An 18,788-nucleotide genomic window follows, 5' to 3' on the forward strand; every position below is an offset into this window, starting at 1 on the left:
CTGACTTCTCAGCTTTTCTGTTTCCAACACCCCACCAAAGAGCCGTAGACAGGGACCCAGGCTTCTAGGGAGCGAGGGTCTTCCAACCCAGTCTTTGGGACCTAGATCTGGCCACCACTGCCTGCACGTGGTAGGACACAGGCCCACAGCAGAGAGCTGGGCAGAAATGAACCTCGGCAGGCAGCTAGGACAGTGGCTCACACGGGGGCAGCGTAGAGCAGGGTCGCCCTACCCCATTCAGCCTGTGGTACCAGGAACCCCTCCCTGGGGACAGGCTCCACCAGGAACTCCACACGACCATCCTGGCCCAGCCCAGGAGCCTCCACTAGCAGGTCCACTATCCGGTACTGGTTGGCAAAGGCCAGGCCCAAGAAAGTGGGCTTCTCTGGTCCTGGCAGCTCCCTGCCATGAGTGTTCCCTCTAACCCCTGCCCGGTGGTGGACACGGAAACAGCAGACTTGGGAGAGGAGGTAGGACCAGTGCAGGGTACAGCTGAGCTGGAGCTGGGCAGGAGTAGCCTGCCGCCAGCGGATGTGTATGACGGTGACAGCCTGTACCTGGGGCAGAGGGGCCAGTAGGCTGTTGGCATCCACCACCTGGCGAGAGAGGGCAGGCTCAGCACAGTGGGACCCAGGGAGAGACGGGAAGGTGCCCCAACCCGCACATCTCCACTGCCTACCTCCACCCCAGCTCCCTGCTGAATCAGAAAAGGGAGCAGCCTCAGGGCAGTGTCCAGCTTGGACCTCCAACTGGACAGACATCACCTGAGGCCCCTAGGACACATCACCTGGATCTCTCCAAGGCGACAGATGAAGCTCTCTTGCCTCTGGCTGCCCGGCGGCCGTGAGAAGTTCACAAAAAGGTCCAGGAGGAGGCACCCACGCAGGCTCACCTCGTAGCAGCTGGGAGAAGCCAGCAGGCTGTCACAGGCCTGGCCAGCTCGGTGGCTTCCAGGCCCCAGGCCACAGCCGGAGGGAACCCCACCCCAGAATAGACCCTGGGCCCATGTAAGGCAAGTCCCCATGACCTTGAACCCTATCCCTAACCCTTGAGTGTCCTATGCTTGTATCTCAGAGCTGTCCCAAACCTAGAGGGTCAACTCCAGGGCCCTCTGTCCCTCTGGGATTTCCACAGGGACCCTCACTCCTCCCTTCCCCATGTCAGTGTGGCCATCTCCTGCTGGGCTTTCAACAGGAAGCAGAGGGACTTACCGCTGGACCCAGCCCCCACTGAGCTGCTGACCACAGCGGCCCGCCCATCTGGCCAGCTTGGTGGGGGGCACCTGGAGGGGTCGGGGGCTGTGCCTTGAACTTGTTTCTGCAGACAGAGAAATAGGACTTGAGAAAGGAGCCTACCAAAGGAAGATGTGCAGGGAGAAGCCAGAAGGGTCACTTGTCCAGCTTCTCCCAACCTGTCACACCTCCCTGGCTGCCACAGCCTCAAGACCCTGTCCCCCGGCTAGCCCACACAGAAGGCTGTGCTGCAGTGCTCAGTGAAGCCCGAGGCAGAGATCTGGACTGGGAACTGAGTCCACCCTGCCCAGGTCTAGGCCACAGCCGCCCTGACTCCAGCCAAGGGGAACTCTGCTCGACACTGTTCACACCAGCCTGAGCCTCTCAAGGCCACCCCTCTTCTTACCATTCAGCACTGAGATGCCACTGACGTGACAACTGCTGGCATCCCCTGTGGTCAGCTCCAAGGCAACCCTGACATCCGTGGGCCCTTCAAGTTTATACACCATGGACAGGAAGATTTTGGGGGGTATCAGTACCTGCAGGGAGAATAACCTGGAGGAGAAAGACCAATGATGAGCAGCCACAGGCAGAGGCTCCTTTGGGAGATGGTCAGCCCCAGATCGCACCCACCAACTTCTGCCCCAGGAATAGGCAATCTGGGCCTGCCCTTGACATGAGATAGGTCTCGCCCAAGGCCAGACTCTCCAGGGATGAAAAGTCTCGGCCCTGAATGCTGCACCACTCCCTCTGTGAGGGGTATGGTATGTCGGACTCACAGGCACAGAATGGACAGGGCTCCCGGGGTGGGGGCAGTGGCTGGGCACTGCTACCTGTTGTGAGGGAAGCTTTAGTTTCACAAGATGACAAAGTTCTGGAGAACTGTCACACAATGATTAGCCTAGAGTTGACTTCTACCATATGCTTAAAAATGGTTAAGATATTGAGTTTTATGTTATGGTTTTAGACCGTAAATTTTTAAAATAATAATATGGGTCTGTTCTCTGTCTTCTCTCAGGCTCCCACTGCCCCATTTGCCCAGTTTTACAGTCACTGGGGGAGCTGGTGCCCGCACATCCCCCCATCACTGACCCACCTCACAGCCACATTCCCAATCTCGGGTGGGATCGTGCCCTGGAGGAGCAGGGAGCTGCCCCCGTGCCAGGCGTCCACCAGGCAGCAGCGTGTCTTCACCCAGCCGCCGCTGTCCCCTCCCAGCCTGTGCTCTCCAAACAAAGGCTGGATGTCCTGGGCACTCTGGTGGTACCAGGGCCCCACGGCCTCCTCCTGAAGGGCAGGATGTGGGCCTCAGGGGAGGCCAGCAGGGCAAGGGTGCAGAAGTGTAAGGGGCAAGGCTCAAGCACCCCACTGACACACCTGAGGCTCCTCCCACCCAGCCCAGTCAAAGCTGGAAGACAGGGCAGGGCAGCACCTCAGGGATCACCTCCTGATCCACATACCTGGCCATAGCACACTCTTCGTGTCCCCATGCCCAGGGAGAAAGACGTGACAAAAGGCAAGGAGCAGATGCTGTGTGTAGGCAGGTGGCGTTCCAGCAGACTCCAGAACCTACCGAAGAGACACAGAAGGCCCTGGTTCAGTCCAGAGCAAAGCGGCTTGTCAACACCCACTAAACTCACTGCTTGTAACTTGAGGTTCTCCTGAGCCCTCCAAGACAGGCCATCCAGGGGACTGCAACTCCCCTGGCTCCAGACGTGCTAGAGAGGCCAGTCTGTAGAAAGTGGTTGCTTGGGGTGGGTCCCCCACCCAGAAGCAGCCAAGGCCCTTTGTCCTCCTTTAACCAACCCAGGATGCAAAGTGTCACTGGAGAGCAAGAGCAGGGGTCACTGCCAGAAGCCAGAGAAACCACAGCCATCCCCTCCCCCCATCACACACACTAGCCCCCAGGATGACAGGACTCACTTGTCCTGGTTCTGGAAGAACTCCCTCTTGTCCAAACACTCATACACCCAGCCCGGAGCAAACAGAGCCGCAGAGAAGCCATGCTTTCGGATCAGCTCCAATGACTGGGGAGACAGAAGTCAGGGAGATGCCTCCCACCCAGCAGCGCCACGGTCAGAGTCCAGACAGGCTCCTGGGTGCCGATGACATGGGGTGGGGTGGGGGGCTCTCAGAGCCAACTCAGAAAGGGGAGGGGACAAAGTCCACGCCCCACCCTCCCAACTCCACCTGGGCACTTCTGGGCTCATCTCATTGTTCCCCACGCCGGCCAGAGGAGGGCGGGCAGCACAGCAGGTCTGGGGTAGCGGGCACAGGGGTGGGCACTGGGGCTGCTTGCCGGCCACCCAACCTCCCTGTCACATACACCTCTCATTATGATTAGAATTGCAGGGGGCAAAATGAATCTTGTTATTGGATTAATGTATTCATTCAAAGCTTAATTAATGACTGAGAACTTCACTGTAGCCCTGGGAAGGGGCAGGTCTGATGGGCCAGAGACAGGCCAATCCCTGTTCATCCTACATCAGGGGTAGCCCCCTCATCTGCTGACGTGACCTGCTTTGCCAGAAAATTCTCACTAGACATTACACCACTGCCAGAGATGGGGAGCCTGTACCTCAAGGTCATATGTGGCCCTCCAGATCTCTGGGGATAGCCCCTCAACAGAACCCAAACTTCCCAGGATTTATTTTATAATTTGGATTTTACTAAATGGATTTATTTTATAATTTGGCCTCAGTCAAAAGGCTGCACTCCTGGATCCCTGAGGCCTCAGGCATGAGCTACTCCAGTGCAGCAGGGCCCTCTGCGTGGCCTACGTTGGCCCAGGATGGTAAAATATTAATGCAGCGCTTATCAAAGGACGTCAAGACCAGCTAGAAACCAGACAGACATCAGAACAGGATGTTTCTGTCCATTAACTCCCCACAAAAATGCACTATGCGATTGCAGAAATGGCCAGAAGTGAGGCTTTTCGCTGGGAGACAGCTTGGCCTCAGCGCAGTGCCCCATTTCCTCACCTGGGAAGAGCAGCTGCGGCCTCTCTTTCCCTTCAGGTGTAGATTGGGAATGGGGGTCCACAAGGAAGCAAGAGCCCAGGGAGGGCACGCGGGCCACCAGCGCTCTGGGGCAAAGGCCTCCACCCACCTTGTTTGTGTTGAACTGGCCTCCGACCACGCGCCCGCGAGCAAACACATCCACACCCACGTACACGTCTGCCCGGCGCTCCCCAGCCTGCCCCACCATCCGCACCAGGTGCTCCTCGCGCCAGTTATAGTTGGTGAAAAAGCCGTCGCAGGAATCAAAGAAGACCCTGAGAGGTAGAAGGGATTTGCCATGAGGCTGAGGCCCAGGGGGACAATCCTCAGCGGTCTCAGCCTCCCCCTCCCTATGCTCAGTCACTCACAACTCACAGGCTAGGGGCTGCCACCAGCGCCCAGAATACAGCCTACACCCAAAGAGCAGGCACCAGCCCACCAGTCCTCATCTGCAACCCTGAGCACAGCACTACTGTGCAGGCTGATGGCCAGGACAGGAGACAACTCCGTGCCTCCTCCCTGTTTGTCCCCAAAGCAGCTGCACACACACTGCTTCCAGGAGGTGTCACCACAGGCCCACCTGTTGTGTATGTTGAGCTCATCTTGCCATCTGAGCTGCCCGCTCTGCACCACACTGTCATACCAGAGCACCAGGCCCCCTGGGACCTCCTGATGCAGCTGAGTGGTCAGGTACCGGAGGAAGAAAGGCACGCTCCTCACAGCCGCCAGCTGGGAGACAGGGACAAGGACAAGGCCTTTGAGGAAGCCAAGACACATCTGTCATGAGAAGTGTCTAGCCCGGGACACACAGGAGGACACAAAAGCAAACAGATCCACGAACAGAGCCTCAGCCCTGAAAACCCCACAGCCACCAAGAAAAGACAAAAGGCACTAGAAAGGGAGGGTGCCGGGAAAAGGGAGGCACACCCCCACCCCAGCCCCAGACAGGCATGGCTGGGAGGAGCGAAAGGTGTGGTCACACCTCAGAGTGGGGAAAGTGAGCGCAGGAACGGCACACCCCCCACCCCAGCCCCAGACAGGCATGGCTGGGAGGAGCGAAAGGTGTGGTCACACCTCAGAGTGGGGAAAGTGAGCACAGGAACAGAGCTGCAGGAGATTCCCACTCACTGCAAAAGAACTAAGACTACAGTTGGGTCTGCCTGGGAGGCAACAGATAGTTCCCTCACCCCCTGCAGCCACAGCCTGGGGACAAGTGTGAGGCACAGTGAGACCAGGGAAAGCGGTGGGGTCGACAGCAGGGCAGCAAGGGGCTGGGACCTACACTTACGCTCAAGGAATTCTCGATGTTTATCAGCCAACCATCGAAACGAAAATACTGAGCGATCCGGACAAGCTGGTCGGCCACCGCCCGATATGAGAGCTCGTCCCCTGCCAGGAAGGCTTCACAGAGCTTCCCGCCTTCGGTCCACTCCGTGATGAAAGTCCCTGTGTGACAGGGAGAAATGAGGTCAGCCACAGGAGTCACTTTCCCTCTGACCAAGGGGTTCACATGATGGGGCTCCCAGACCAGCAGCATCAGTGTCACCTAAACGCTACCAGACATTCAAATTCCTGGGCCCCATCCCCAGGTATCTAGTGAGTCTGTGGTGGGAAGCAGCATCACGGCTCTGGGTACCCACAAGTGACCTGATTCTGGCTGATACTTGAGAAGCAGTGTTCTAACCAGGGGTCAGAAGACCACGGCCCTTGGTCCAAAGCCAATCACAATCTATATTTCTATTTTTATTAGGTCACAGATTTACCCATTTGTTTACCCCATGCCAGTAATTACAGCTGTGACCCAATGGCCTACAAAGCTAAAAACACTTACTAGCTGGCAGTGACTCCCTGCAGACACCTGTCCTAACCTGCCAAGGCAGCCACAATGAGGGGCCCCACCCCCTATGCAGCAAAGCCAGAGCCATCCGGTCCCTGGGTCACCTCACAGGTATGGGAGATGAGTCCTTGGCCCTTACCCAGCACACAGACCCCATGCCGGTGGGCAGCATTGGTCCAGCCTACTGGGGGGATGGTGACTGTGCGGTGGCTGAAGTACACAAAGATGTCGATGTACTGCCAATGATAGAAGGAGTAGGGTTTCTGTGACGCTGAGCCCTGGATAAACCTGGTGGAGAGACAGACCAGAGTCAGGTTCCCGGAAACAGAACGGGGACACACTGGCCTCAAAGTGAAAAGAGGACAACCCCAAAGAAGGCTTCCCTTCAGTTCCATTCAGCCAACTGAAAGCAGGCTGTATCCAGGCCCTGTGTGGGCACAGCACAGAGCAGAACGAGCTGCTGTTCCCACAGCATAAGGAAAACATTTTCACCAGGACATTAGATGGCGGCCATGGGACCCAGACAGACTAAGCATTTTTACGTCAGTGAGCAGATGAAAAAGGAGAGAAGGAAAGGAAAACAGAAGGGCCCACATCAAAGCGCAAGTCACTGGCCTCCCCGCTCTGTGCAGTCGCAAGCAGTTCCTCTAGGACAGTCTCCCTGCACCTGAAGGCAGGGGCTACCCGCCACAGGAGCTGCACCCACACTTTCGTAGCCCCGCTCTGACGCAATGCTTCCTGTCAACCATAACGCCCAAGATCATTTTATGGACGTTTAACAGCTCTAATCTGACCCCACCACAGCTTTGAATGGAATGTCCACTGCTGGGAATGGGAGTGGCACGTGAAGCCAGAGCCCAGTGACCCAGAATCAGAGCTGAAGAGAAGACGCAAAGCTCTGGGCCAGGTGGCCTGGGGAGGATGCTGCGGCCACACCCTCACCCATCTGCCAGGCTTCCAATTCAAGCAGTTTGAGGAATCAAACGATTTCAGAAGGAAACATAAGGCATCACCTATTCCAATCCTCTCCTTCTACGGATGAAGCACCAACGCCTGACTTTCCCTCCCAGTTAGTGTAGAGCCGGGTGGCTGACCCCTGCCCACCTGGGCTCTCCCCACTCCTTCTCCTGCCCCCTCACCAAAAAAAAAAAACAGGCAACAAAGCCAACTCGAGGCCAGGTCCGTACCTGTCGTCCAGGTACCCGCCCATCATGTCATGGCACAACAATGTGCGGGGTCTCTGGCTGCTCAGAGGGGGCTGGCGGCACCCCAAGGGCTCCAGGGCCACATTAAAGCCATCCTCCATGTGGGGTGTCCACGCCAAGAGCTCCTCCAGCGAAGAGAAGTAAAAGCTGATAGGTTCGGTGGTGTCCACGTCATAGTATCTAACTGGTCCAAGGAGGAAAACATGGAGGAATTAATGGAAATCATAGGATTAACGGCAGTGCTCTCACGGCAACATGGAGAGAGCTTGCAAGTGGTGAGAGAGCAACCCAAAAGCCCCTGGAGGGGACGTGAGACAGTGGTCACAGCCTCTGTCTTCTCACCTGGCAAAGGATCCGGGGTAAAACTGACCACTTCTCGAAAGACTGCTTCTTCTTCGTCCTCTTCGATTCTAAGCAAAGAAAAATTTTTAAATGTTTATTAAAGAAAAAGAACACCCAGAAGCAAATGGCCTAGTTTCACCTAGACACGCAGGCAGAGAGCTTCTCTGGCTTACACTGTTTAGTGTAAACTAGGGGACCCGTTCCAGTCAAAGGCCGCCAAGAGCCCTGCTCGTCCTAGTTGCCCTGGCTTCTGCCTGAGCACACAGGCAATGGCTATTAAGAATAAACACCTTCTAAAACAGCCACCCACAGACCTCACTGCAAAGACCAAGATATAGACTTCCCAAGGTCCACAGGTTTAGCTATAGCCAAGGGACAAAGAATACACAAAGAACCAGAAAGTTTTCAGGTCCTAAGGGAGCAGTGGCCAAGCTTTCCCCCTAGGTTACCCTTCCCCAGTATATTCCACAGAGCAATAATCCTTCAGCTACTCACAGATGATGTCACAGCACAAAGAGTTCCTTGGGTACACTAAGTTGGGAGACCCTGAATCAATCAATCTAAATTAAACAGCTTCCTTTCTTTAAAAAAACAAATATTTTAAGAACAGTGAGAAGACACTGCAGGAGCCATTTGCAGGCCATGAGCATCAAAGGTGAGATTCTCTAAATCAGGGGTCCCCAAACTTTTTAAACAGGGGGCCAGTTCACTGTCCCTCTGACTACTGAAGGACCAGACTGCAGGGCCCAGGGTGAGTCACCTGCTAAGCAGGACAGGCAGCGGCGGCAAAAACACCTGGCAGGCTGGATAAATGTCCTCGGCAGGCCACATGTGGCCCGTGGGCTGTAGTTTGAGGACACCTGCTCTAAATCCACCAAGCCCACTTCCTTGTTCACTGGGGTACCACTGACCAGCATTCCACTTCCATTCAGAGGTTGGGTGGCCATAGGATCTGCTGTCACTGAGCACTGACCTGGTTCCTCTGGAATGACACTGGGTGGGGGAGGCCGATTCCAGGGGAGCTGGCACTGTCCTCTCACCACCCTCCTCTCCCCAAACCCCATCCCTTGCTGATTTCACTGCCCTTCAGGTAGGTACCCCCTCAAGGACCGCTCTGACAAGCCTGTCTGTAGCAGTTCACCTCCGTCACCAGTAGTTCCTCAACCAGGAAGGGAAGAACCATCCCCACATTCCTCCTGATCAAAAATGTCTTTCTCACCATTCTGCCATGGTACAGCCTGAAACACCCATCAGTCTCACTGCTCTGGGTTTAAGAGGAAAGCCAGGGCTGCTGTTTCTAGAGCCATGCCTGCGCTCCTAACTTGCTCCCAGAAACCTCTGACCAGGGTTTATGCAGTGGACAAATGCCCCAAAAAGAATGGAGGCCCAGGCCCAGAGGGGTATGTCACTCTTTCCTGCCCCTTTCTGGCTCTGCCTATTCTGTCCCCCAAAACTAGACACCCTCCTCCCCCAAAACTCAGTACAAATGTCACCCCTGCAGAAAGTTACCCCCTCCCACCAGCTGGCATCTGTAAGTGCACACAGACCAGCAGCCATGTGGCACAGGTGTTCCGGACAGGCCCTCTTATATCCATTTCTGAGAAGGGGAGGGGGCCCTGTCTGGCCCGAGGGCCAGGGGCTGGCTGCCCGGCAGTGGGGCGAGGTGGCAGGACGGGGAGGACCCCCACCGCGGACCGAGGGCAGAGGGGAGAGGACAACTGCTGTCCCCGCGGTCTGCGCGGAGAGCCCGCATCCACCCTGCCGGTGCGAGGAGCGCCTCAGGCCCAGGAGCAGCCGACTCTTGACCCCCGCGGTCCCCACCTCCTCCCCGGCCGCCGCCGCCGCTCTGACTCCGCGAGCATCCCGGCCTCCGCGGTAGCCAGGCCCCCCAGCTGCCGTCCCTGCCGCCGCGAAGCACTCCGAGTCACCACCGGGGCCTCCATGACACCCGGCTGCGCAGCGTCACGGCGCCCAAAGCCAATGACAGACACCGGCCCGCCCCCGCGCCGCCTAGGCCAATGAAGAGTGCGCAAGGCGGCTCCCAGCTTGGCCAAGATTCCCGCGGATTTCGGGGCTGCGGCTCAGAGGTGGGAATTTGTAGCCCGGACGAGTGGGGCGGGGCCTCCGTGGGTGGTGGCAGGGCCAGGTGGGGCGGAGCTGCCCGCGGGGCAGGACCTGGAGGCGGGTGGGCGGGGCCTCGGTGCGTGGGGGCGGGGCCGGGCGGGAAGGTGCTGCCCGCGGGGCAGGACCTGGAGCTGAGTGGGCGGGGCAGGGCGGGAAGGGGCTGCCCGCGGGGCAGGACCTGGAGGCCGGTGGGCGGGGCCTAGGTGCGTGGGGGCGGGGCCGGGCGGGAAGGGGCAGCCGCGGAGCAGGACCTGGAGGCGGGCGGGCGGGGCCTCGGTGAGTGGGGCGGGGCCAGCTGGGAAGTTGGGGGCAGCCCGCGGGGCCTGGGCGACTTGAGCTCAGGGTTCTATAAGGCTCTAGGGCTCCTGTTCTTACACTAGCCTCTCCAGCCTCCTCTTCCAAGCAAATTGATATCCATTACAGAGCAATTAAGCAATCTCCCAAAGGTCACAAAGTCAGTAAATTCCAGAAATGAGATTTTAAGTCGGCCTGCTAACACCTGTTAAAAGGTAATTTTCAGAAGGTAAAATCCTGATTCTCATTCCAACATAAATATAACGGGTGTTAGAGACTTTACTGGTTAATCAACCAGGGAACCAGACGTATGTTACAACCTGTTAAAAAATATGGAAATTATCATTTAAGAGAGGGCCCAAGGAGCCTTGCACTTGAACCTCCACTGGACAATATACCCTGATGTCCCTCAGTGCCCACTGCTGGCAGAGAGCTTCAAGAAATATGATGACAGGCCAGGCTCAGACTGCATGGGGCTGTGCAGTACACAGAACACTCAGTTTTCCATTGAAAGTGAATTTCTTCCCACACCCCCAGACCTGGGCTCTGGGATGACTACACGGCCCCCAGAGCCTGCAGCCCCACCCCGACCCCCCACAGCCTGCAGGGCCTGCAGCAGAACATCTGTGTTGCCTGGGCTGTCCCCGCACCACCCAGCATCTTGGGCACAGAAAGAGGTCACAGTAAACATGACAGAATGGAGGCTGGGCAGGGAGAAGGGACTGAGAACCCAGGACCCAAGGCTGGGACCACAGGGCCAGCCGGAGGCTGTCCTCTCCCCAATCCCCCACACCCCTTCTGCAGCCTGGAGCTTCTGGTGCTGGCCCCGTTCATTACTGCTGCATACTTTGGACTCTGAGGCCTCACACTCCCATAAACACCAGGGTGAGGAATGTGATTAAGGTTGTTAAATAGTACAGCCCAGCCATGTTGCAAGCTGACCTGCTGCCCAGCCTCGGCTGCTGACGTGTTGAAGAGTACATGTATCAGGCATGATACACAGAGAGGACAGAGGAGAGGCAGCTGGGAAGTTTGCAGTGAGAGGGGCAGCTGGGTTATCAGCTCACGCCCACTGGGTTCAGGTGAGCCCAGGAAAGGGACGGTTTTGACTCAGTCTGCATCTAACCAGGTGTTCCCAAGTGGAATAAACAAATAAACTTTTTGTCCTAAAAAAATGGTAGCAGTAAAGGATATTTTGAACGGCCTTTGGGTAAAGCTCAGTCTCTGGGGCATAATGTCCATAGGCCTCCTTTCTGAAGAGTTGACATCTGGTCTAGAGGAGAAAGGTGAAGGTTACCCTGCATACCCCTAGGACAGAGACAAGCTGAACCTGTGGCCTCTCTTGGCCCCTGTGGCTCCTGGTATTTCCAGGAGTCCAGCCAAGTCTGAAGGTGCCCATGTCTGCCCTGAGCTCGTATTGGCTCCCACCAAGACCCCAGAACACTTTGAGGCCTGGCAGGGCCCTCTGAAACCCTAGTCTTGCAGGGTTTCCAGATAAAATGGTTCCAGAACAACCAGTTATATTTGAACTCCAGATAAACAACAAATGGGACATAGAACAAGGTTATACTAAAAAGTTATTCTATGTGTACCTAAAATTTCAAATGAACAAGGATCCTGTGTATATATTTGCTGAATCTGGTAGTTCTACCTAGAATCTACATTGTGGTCTTGCCTCCTTGCCCTGTCATGGGGGGCCCTCTAACACCTCTGGGCAGGCTCTCGACTGTGCCAGGCTCTACACATACCACACAGGAGGCTGGGTTGGTTTAGGACGGTTAAGCCTCAGGCCTCCCTTCCTGACCACGCTGTGCTGCCAGCTTTATGTTGCAGGTGGCCTCGTGTTACTAGCACTGGCTGCTGCACCTGCACCTCAGTGATGCCCAGAGTGGGAGAAATGTCCCGATACATACATATACACACATGCATATTTTTTTCTTTTGGCAAAGTCTTGTTACCTTGCGCTTGTTCATTGCACTCCTTCTGCAATCAACCCCACTTTCCTTTCACTCAGATAGATGTCTCGGTCCATCTGGGGCAAAAGGCAAAAAGCAATTAAATACTTTCCAACTGTCGTTCTCACCCTGGGGTTGTCCTCCGTACCCACCAAGGCTTAATACTTGGAAGATGCTGTAGCTGGCTTCTGGCTCCAGCCCCCCCCCCACTCACCTTTACCCCCACTGGAGGCCAGGAGGCATCTGCTGGGACACTCTGCACAGCAGGTAAATGCCTGCATGTGAGCCTCACCTGCTAGCACACCCTCACTCAGCCACAGTACAGCAGCACTTCCCATCCCTGCCCCGGCACTTCTCGATGTGTTGTTACTGTGATCACACAAGTGACTGTTGAACAAAAATGCAGGAGACTCCTGTTTGGAACTGTGCTTCTGTCCTCAGCTCCAACAGACCAGACCAAGATGGACTCATTCATGCTAAATGCCCCATCATCACATCGAAACTTTCAGGGAGAAGATGGAACTCAAAATGGACAAGTTTTTCCTAAAAAAAGGAGATCATAGTCTACCTAAGTCAGCATCATAAGGACGTCCCTTGGACTTCAACCCTTGCCAAAAAAAAGTAACCTGATGTTAACCAATCAGCTTTCTTCCTACTTGGTTCTCTTGTTCCCGCTGCACAGACCCCACTGCTGGCCTCCCTGGTCCCACTGTGGGAACTCTCATCCCATTTTGTAGAATGAAGGCTGCTCTGATTCCTGAATCACAAATAGAAGCCAATTAGTCCTTTATCTAAATTTGTCGTAACTTTGTTGATACATGATATTCATTTTATACCCTTTTTACAAATGTAAAGCATTGCAGATAAAATTTAATGTCCCCTTCTATCCACCGCCCTTTGGCTACCGTGGTACCCCCTCCCCGAGAAATCCCTCAGTCTTGGCCTTTCTCCTTCCAGATGTTCTAAAACACTTTTCCGCACGTTCGCACATGCTTAAAACATACACGTTTTATAATACCATCATGTACCTACAATTGTATCATATTGTTTATATTTTATAAAACGGTGTCATATTGTATAAATCATCCTACATCTTGCCTTTTCCACCCAACAATATTTTTGAAACCGAGCCATATCAATTTATAAAGATCTCGTTTGTTCTACGGCCACGTAATATGCGCAGCCTGGTGGAACCATCCCTCTGCCGCCTGGGGAACCCCTAAACCCAGCAACACAACAAACATTGGTTTGCTGTGATTTTCAAAATGTTAAGATGAACATCTTCATACAAACCTTCTTGGGTGCTCATATATATTTTTTTCTTTTTAAGGTCAATCATGAGAGTAGAGTTACTAATAGTAGAACTCACACATTTTCAGTTTTAACCGTCACTACCAAATTGTCACCCAAAGTGGGTCCGCCATGGACATGCTCCCCAGCTCAGGATAAAGGCTCATGACCCCGTAACCTCTAGTACCTTGACCTGGCAGAATTTTAAGGTGTTTTTGCTCACCTTATGGGTAAATGTTGGCTTTTATAGTTGTTTTAACTTCGGTTCATACGGCTTTTAATGCCGCTCAGCCATCTGGACATGTGCTATTTCTGTGACAACCCTGTGAAGTCCTCTCTGCCCATTTCTACTGTTGGCTTTTCTTACCAGTGTATAGGAGTTTGCTGCAGATTCTAGAATCTAGATACTAAGACTTTGCTGCTACGACCCAGAAATGGCACTGATAGCGCGCTGCTGGTCTTCTAACTCTTTGAAAGTATCTTGTAGTATAGGTACGTTCTGTCCCAATATGGTCCAGTTTATCAATTCTGTCCTCTACGAGTTTTCCGCTTCCTGCCATTTAGCAGAGTTGTCCCTACTCCAAGGTCAGAAGGATGTTCTGTATTTGTAGCTAATAATAGTCAAACTTACAGTCTTTGTTTTGTTTTTTGATATATACAAATTCGAATGCCTTTGGGGAGGTAGCACTTTAATATTTCATCTTCCTTTTTGGCTACTGACTTAAATTTTTCTTTCTTTCTGAGCCAGTTTTGCTAATAAATATTTTTCTAGAAAAGTGTCCATTTCATCAAGGTTTTCAAATCGGGGGTATTAAGTTGTTCCTAATGGTCTTTTTAATCTCTTGGTCATGCCGTCTCTTTGACTTCAATGTTTATTTGTGTCTTCTTTCTTTTTTTCTTGATGTTATTCGTCTTTTAAAAAAACAAGCTCTGTATCTTGTTCTGTTTGGGGTTTGTTTTCCCGTTTCACTAATTTCTGCTTTTATTTTCTTTCTTGCTGTTTTCTTTGGATTTGTTGTTCTTTTTCTGGTTTTGAAAGTGGAAAGTTTGGTTCCCTTATTTTTAAACCTTCCTTTTTATTTATTTGCTTTTTGAGACAGTCTCACTTTGGTGTCCTCAGTAGAGTGTCATGGCGTCACAGGTCACAGCAACCTCAAATTCTTGGGCTCAAGCGATGCTCTTGCCTCAGCCTCCCAAGTAGCTGGGACGACAGGCACCCACCACAACGCCCGGCTATTTTTAGAGGTGGGGTCTTAATCTTTCTTGACTTCAGATGAGTGCAGCTGAGGGATGCATGTCCCTCTAACAATTGCTGCCACTACCCCACCGGCACCAAGGGGGATCTCTTACATTTTCACTAAGTTCTACCTTACTTTGTAATTCCTACTTTTAGCTCCTCCTTAACCCATAAAAAAAAACTCTTAATTTTATTGCAGTAGAGCTTATCAGCTTTATCTGTTAGGATTTATACTTCTGCGTATGTTTCTAAATTTACTTCCCTACCCCAAAGTCATGGAAGTAAGGGGTACTGTCTTGCAGCTTCTGTTCTTGCCCTCTGGAAACACCGCTGAGAACAGCTCGTGCTCTCAGGCTGGTATGAAGGACAGCACGGGGAGAGACCCAGACGTCCCAGCCATGCCAGCTGGGGGGGCCTCAGCTGTGTGAGCCAGGCATCACAGACCACTCTGCTTCAGCTGAACTGCCCGCTGCCTGGGGCCACGTGCACAAGCCAGAAAAGGCCAGGAGAAGAGCTGGGACTCGCCCAGAGCGAGTTGGAACTTGCATGGGTGAACCAGAAAGGACGCTGTCAACTGTGCTGCTTCAAAGTGAAAGCAGCTAGTAAAAGTAAAGTAAAAAGCTAGTAGCTTTTTATACTAGAATGGGCCGTAACACAGCCTGTCTTAAAACTTCCACCGTGACCTGTGTCTCAGCCATGTTTATGGAATATTCAGTCTTCTGTTGTCATTTCGACAGTGTTCACAGCATCTTCCCCTGGAGGAGGTCCATCTAAAGAAGTGGCTTTCTTTGCCCATCCACGAGAGCAACGCCTCACCCATTCAGGCTCCTTCCTGAGATTACAGCAATTCAGTCCCATCTTTGGGCTCCTCTTCTAATTCTGGGTCTCTTGCTGTTTCCACCACAGCTGTAGTTCCTTCCTCCACACACGTCTTGAACTTCTGAAAGTCATCCATGAAGGCTGGAATCAGCTTCGCTGAAGCTCTTGTGACTGTTAATGTTGTGCCCTCCTTCTGGGAATCGTGGGTGTTCTTAATGGCATTGAGGATGGTGACTTCTTTCCAAAAGGTTTTCAGTTTACTTTGCCAAGATCTAGCAGATGAATCACCATCAATAGCAGCTATGATCTTACTATATAGGATGTCCATGAAGTTCATGTGCAAATTCAAAATAGTTTAACACGGAAATTGCACATGACCTTTATAGACACCTATGTCTCTTTATATATACATATGCACATATATCTGAGAGATACTTCATTTTAAATTAAAATAACCAGCTTCTATTTGAATATTTTTCTATGATTATAAAAAGGTTTTACTTTTTATACTAGCTTATTTTTTTTATATTGAAAGGTAATGTATGAAAAAAAAGAAAAGGTAACATATGTCCCTCGTGAAAAATGTATTAGGTAGAATTTATAATACAAATGCACTCATTCCCCAACTCCAAAAATCATTCGCCTCTCCCCCTTTCTGTGTCATTTTTCCCCAATTTTTTATTATAATGAAATATACATAACTAATTTACCATCTCATCCGCTTTAAGCGGACCTTTGGGTGGTGGTATGATTTCCTCTAACTGGGTCTCCATGTCTCCCTGGAGAGCAGCTGTGCACTGTAGCCAGCCGAGATGAGATCTAGGGCAGCTGGTCCTGGGTGTTTACAGTGCCCTTCTCACAGGTCCCGTCTTTTTCCTGGTGGGAGGGTGAATGTCTAAGTGCTTGGCCTGTGACCAGGTGTCCCTAGCACAGGAGACTTGTTTATACTAGTGGCCACCCTTGTGGCTTTTGTGCAACCTGTACCCAGTTTGTTCTTACCAAGGTAGCCACTCTGTAGGAGATTCCTGACCAGGAAGAGAGGCTCAGGTGTGTGGGTCAGATGAGACACGGAAGAGGAAGCAGTTTATTACTCACAGATCCTGGGGAGACCAGGACACCCATGGGGGCCAGTAGGGAGTCCACAGACAGCAGGGTGGGGACTGAGGGACCGAGAGAAAGGGCCTTTGGGACTGTGCGTTCCTGTGGGTTTGGGGGATTGCTAGCTTCAGGAAAACACATGCAAAGGGAGAGCTTGCTTCCATGGGTCTGGTGTTGACCATTGGATTCATCACAGTTAAGCAACTATGGGGTGTGTTGGATGTTGGGTCTGTGGGAGGAGGAATAAGCAGCTGGGTCATAAACAGCCATATGGACGGGGGAATTTAACTAGGGCAAAGGTGACGGGGTAGGTTTCAGAAGAAAACTACAGTGTGTCCAATATTAGACTCCAGCCCTGCTCGTGTTCTCTGATGCTTCATTCTCTGCCTGCTGTCTGGACTGGATCCTGAATTCTTCCAATTTCCTCCAGCGTCTGGGTGTAGCTCTCCAAACTTATATTTCCAGTTTTCTCCTGCCCTTCTGACTTAGAATCACTGAAATTAAAACTGATCTTTTCCTGAAGCCCTCCAAGCTGAAGACTTGATATAAACTCCAGAGAAGCGACCGCAGGGCGCATGTGGATGGCCTTCCCGACAAGATGGCAAGCTGGGAAGAAGACCTGCTGCCTGCCACCTCCTGCCCTGCACCTGCCAAAGGGCTCCAGGCCCAGCACCTAGAACTCTCCTGGACTGGCTGCCATCTGGACCCAGAAACAGCCTATAGTTTGTTCTCGCTATTGACTTCTGCTATTTTGTTTTCATAGAAACTAAACTTCCCTCACTGAAAGCCTGATGGCTCACACCATTCAGGTGCTTCCTCTATGCCCAAGCTGATCCTTAATACACAACAGGTGACCAGGCAAGAAATGGACTTACATTGTTCAAAGGAAAGGAGAGGAAGGGCAGATAAAGGTTCTCTGGTTGGCGAAACTGCACTCAGCCTCTGGACCTCCTCCTAGGCCCCTGCGTACTTGCTTGTAAAATCCAGTTTCAGCAAAAGACCTACTGTCAATTTGGCAAGAATTGCACCCCCACCCCCACCCCGTCACCTAAATATCTGATCATCTTTGATGTTTGGTCAGCTCCCTCATCCTCCACTATCTGCCGTCTGGTCACACTGGCTTATCACCAGCATGAGTCTTTTCGGGTTGGTTTGGCCAGAATCCCCTGCCCCTGATTTGCCTCTTGGTAATTTTCCATGAACTGATCCCATCCTACTCCTTGGCAATGTCTCACTTGCCCCGCCTGTATTCAGAACTGAGCCCAATCTCTCTCCCCCGCCACAAGATCCCATTGGATGGGTCCCTCTACCTATTTCCAGGGCCCTGAATGAAGTCTGCCCTGCCGGGCTTTACCAAAAGCCATTGAACACTTTTTTCCCTTAACAATTCAGCGTTGTGCAGCTATCACTGCCGTTTAATTTCACTACAGCCTGTCACCCCCAAAAGGCACCCATTAGCAGTCACTCCCTAGTACCCCCCACACAAACCTGCACACATACTCCTGGCCCCTGGCAGCCTCCAAACTGCCTTCTGTCCCAGTGGCTTTGCCCACTCTGGAATGTCCTCCAGACGGGATCATCAACCACATTCTCTCTCGCGACTGCTTCCTTCTCTCAGCTGTAGTGTGTGTCAGAGTTCCCTTCCTTTTATGGACAAATAATATTCCCTTGTGGGAACACACCACATTTTATTTGTTCACTTATTTGTGTATGAATGATGCTGCTGTGAACATCTGAACACAGGTTTGGGGGAGCATGTTTTTATTTCTCTCAAGTACATACTGAGGAGTGGGATCGCCAAGGCGTGTGGCAACTCCGAGCTTGACATCTTGAGAACTTTCACACTGCCTTCCAGGACGATGATTACGGGCAAAATTCATTTAAAATTACCACCAAATTCATCATTTCTGCTGCTCCTTATTCCTTCGGACATTCCTCAACCTCCCTCGGGATCATTTTCATACTTTCTGGAGGGGAGGTTTTACAAGGACAGCAGATTCTCCCAATTTTTGATTGTTTGAAAATGTCTTTCAAAAATATTTTAATTGAAAATAGAACTTTAAATTGAGTTATTAATATTTTCAGCCATTTTTATGTACCATTCTGCTATATTTTTGACTTCTGCTCTTTCTGTCAAGAGGTCAATTTCTTTTTTTTTTTTTTGAGACAGTCTCACTTTGTCGCCCCTGGTAGTGTGCCATGGTGTCACAGCTCACAGCAACCTCAAACTCCTGGCTCAAACAATTCTCTCGCCTCGGCCTCTCGAGTAACTGGAATAACTGGGACTATAGGCGCCCTATACAATGCCCAGCTAGTTTTTTAGAGACAGAGTCTCACTCTTTTTTTTTTTTTTTTT

The 18,788-nt window shown here is 52.2% G+C and overlaps 1 protein-coding gene across 1 annotated transcript; it reads right to left on the minus strand.

Moving 5' to 3' along the window:
- Positions 1 to 6: 6 nt before the first annotated feature.
- On the minus strand, positions 7 to 9,575 carry ENGASE (endo-beta-N-acetylglucosaminidase). The gene is made up of 14 exons (XM_003786561.3): positions 9,437 to 9,575; positions 7,616 to 7,683; positions 7,256 to 7,457; positions 6,208 to 6,356; positions 5,520 to 5,677; positions 4,812 to 4,960; positions 4,341 to 4,506; positions 3,156 to 3,259; positions 2,693 to 2,801; positions 2,329 to 2,519; positions 1,639 to 1,787; positions 1,212 to 1,317; positions 788 to 902; positions 7 to 596 (listed from the first exon to the last, which is right to left on the minus strand). Exons 1-14 carry the CDS (start codon positions 9,556 to 9,558, stop codon positions 198 to 200), a joined length of 2,187 nt encoding a protein of 728 aa, XP_003786609.1. The 5' UTR covers positions 9,559 to 9,575; the 3' UTR covers positions 7 to 197.
- Positions 9,576 to 18,788: the final 9,213 nt, after the last annotated feature.

The sequence above is a fragment of the Otolemur garnettii genome, unplaced genomic scaffold (genome assembly GCF_000181295.1).
Source record: "Otolemur garnettii isolate 467f Iridium unplaced genomic scaffold, OtoGar3 scaffold00018, whole genome shotgun sequence".
Lineage (NCBI taxonomy): Eukaryota > Metazoa > Chordata > Mammalia > Primates > Galagidae > Otolemur > Otolemur garnettii.

Bases quoted from the DNA above. Each gene is read 5' to 3' on its own strand.
- ENGASE (XM_003786561.3), bottom strand. From the start codon at position 9,558: ATGGAGGCCCCGGTGGTGACTCGGAGTGCTTCGCGGCGGCAGGGACGG. The intron at 4,507-4,811 runs GTGGGCCTGTGG...TCTACCTCTCAG, and splicing joins GAGCTCAACATACACAACAG to GGTCTTCTTTGATTCCTGCG. The intron at 597-787 runs GTGATGTGTCCT...CTCTCTCGCCAG, and splicing joins GTCGCCTTGGAGAGATCCAG to GTGGTGGATGCCAACAGCCT.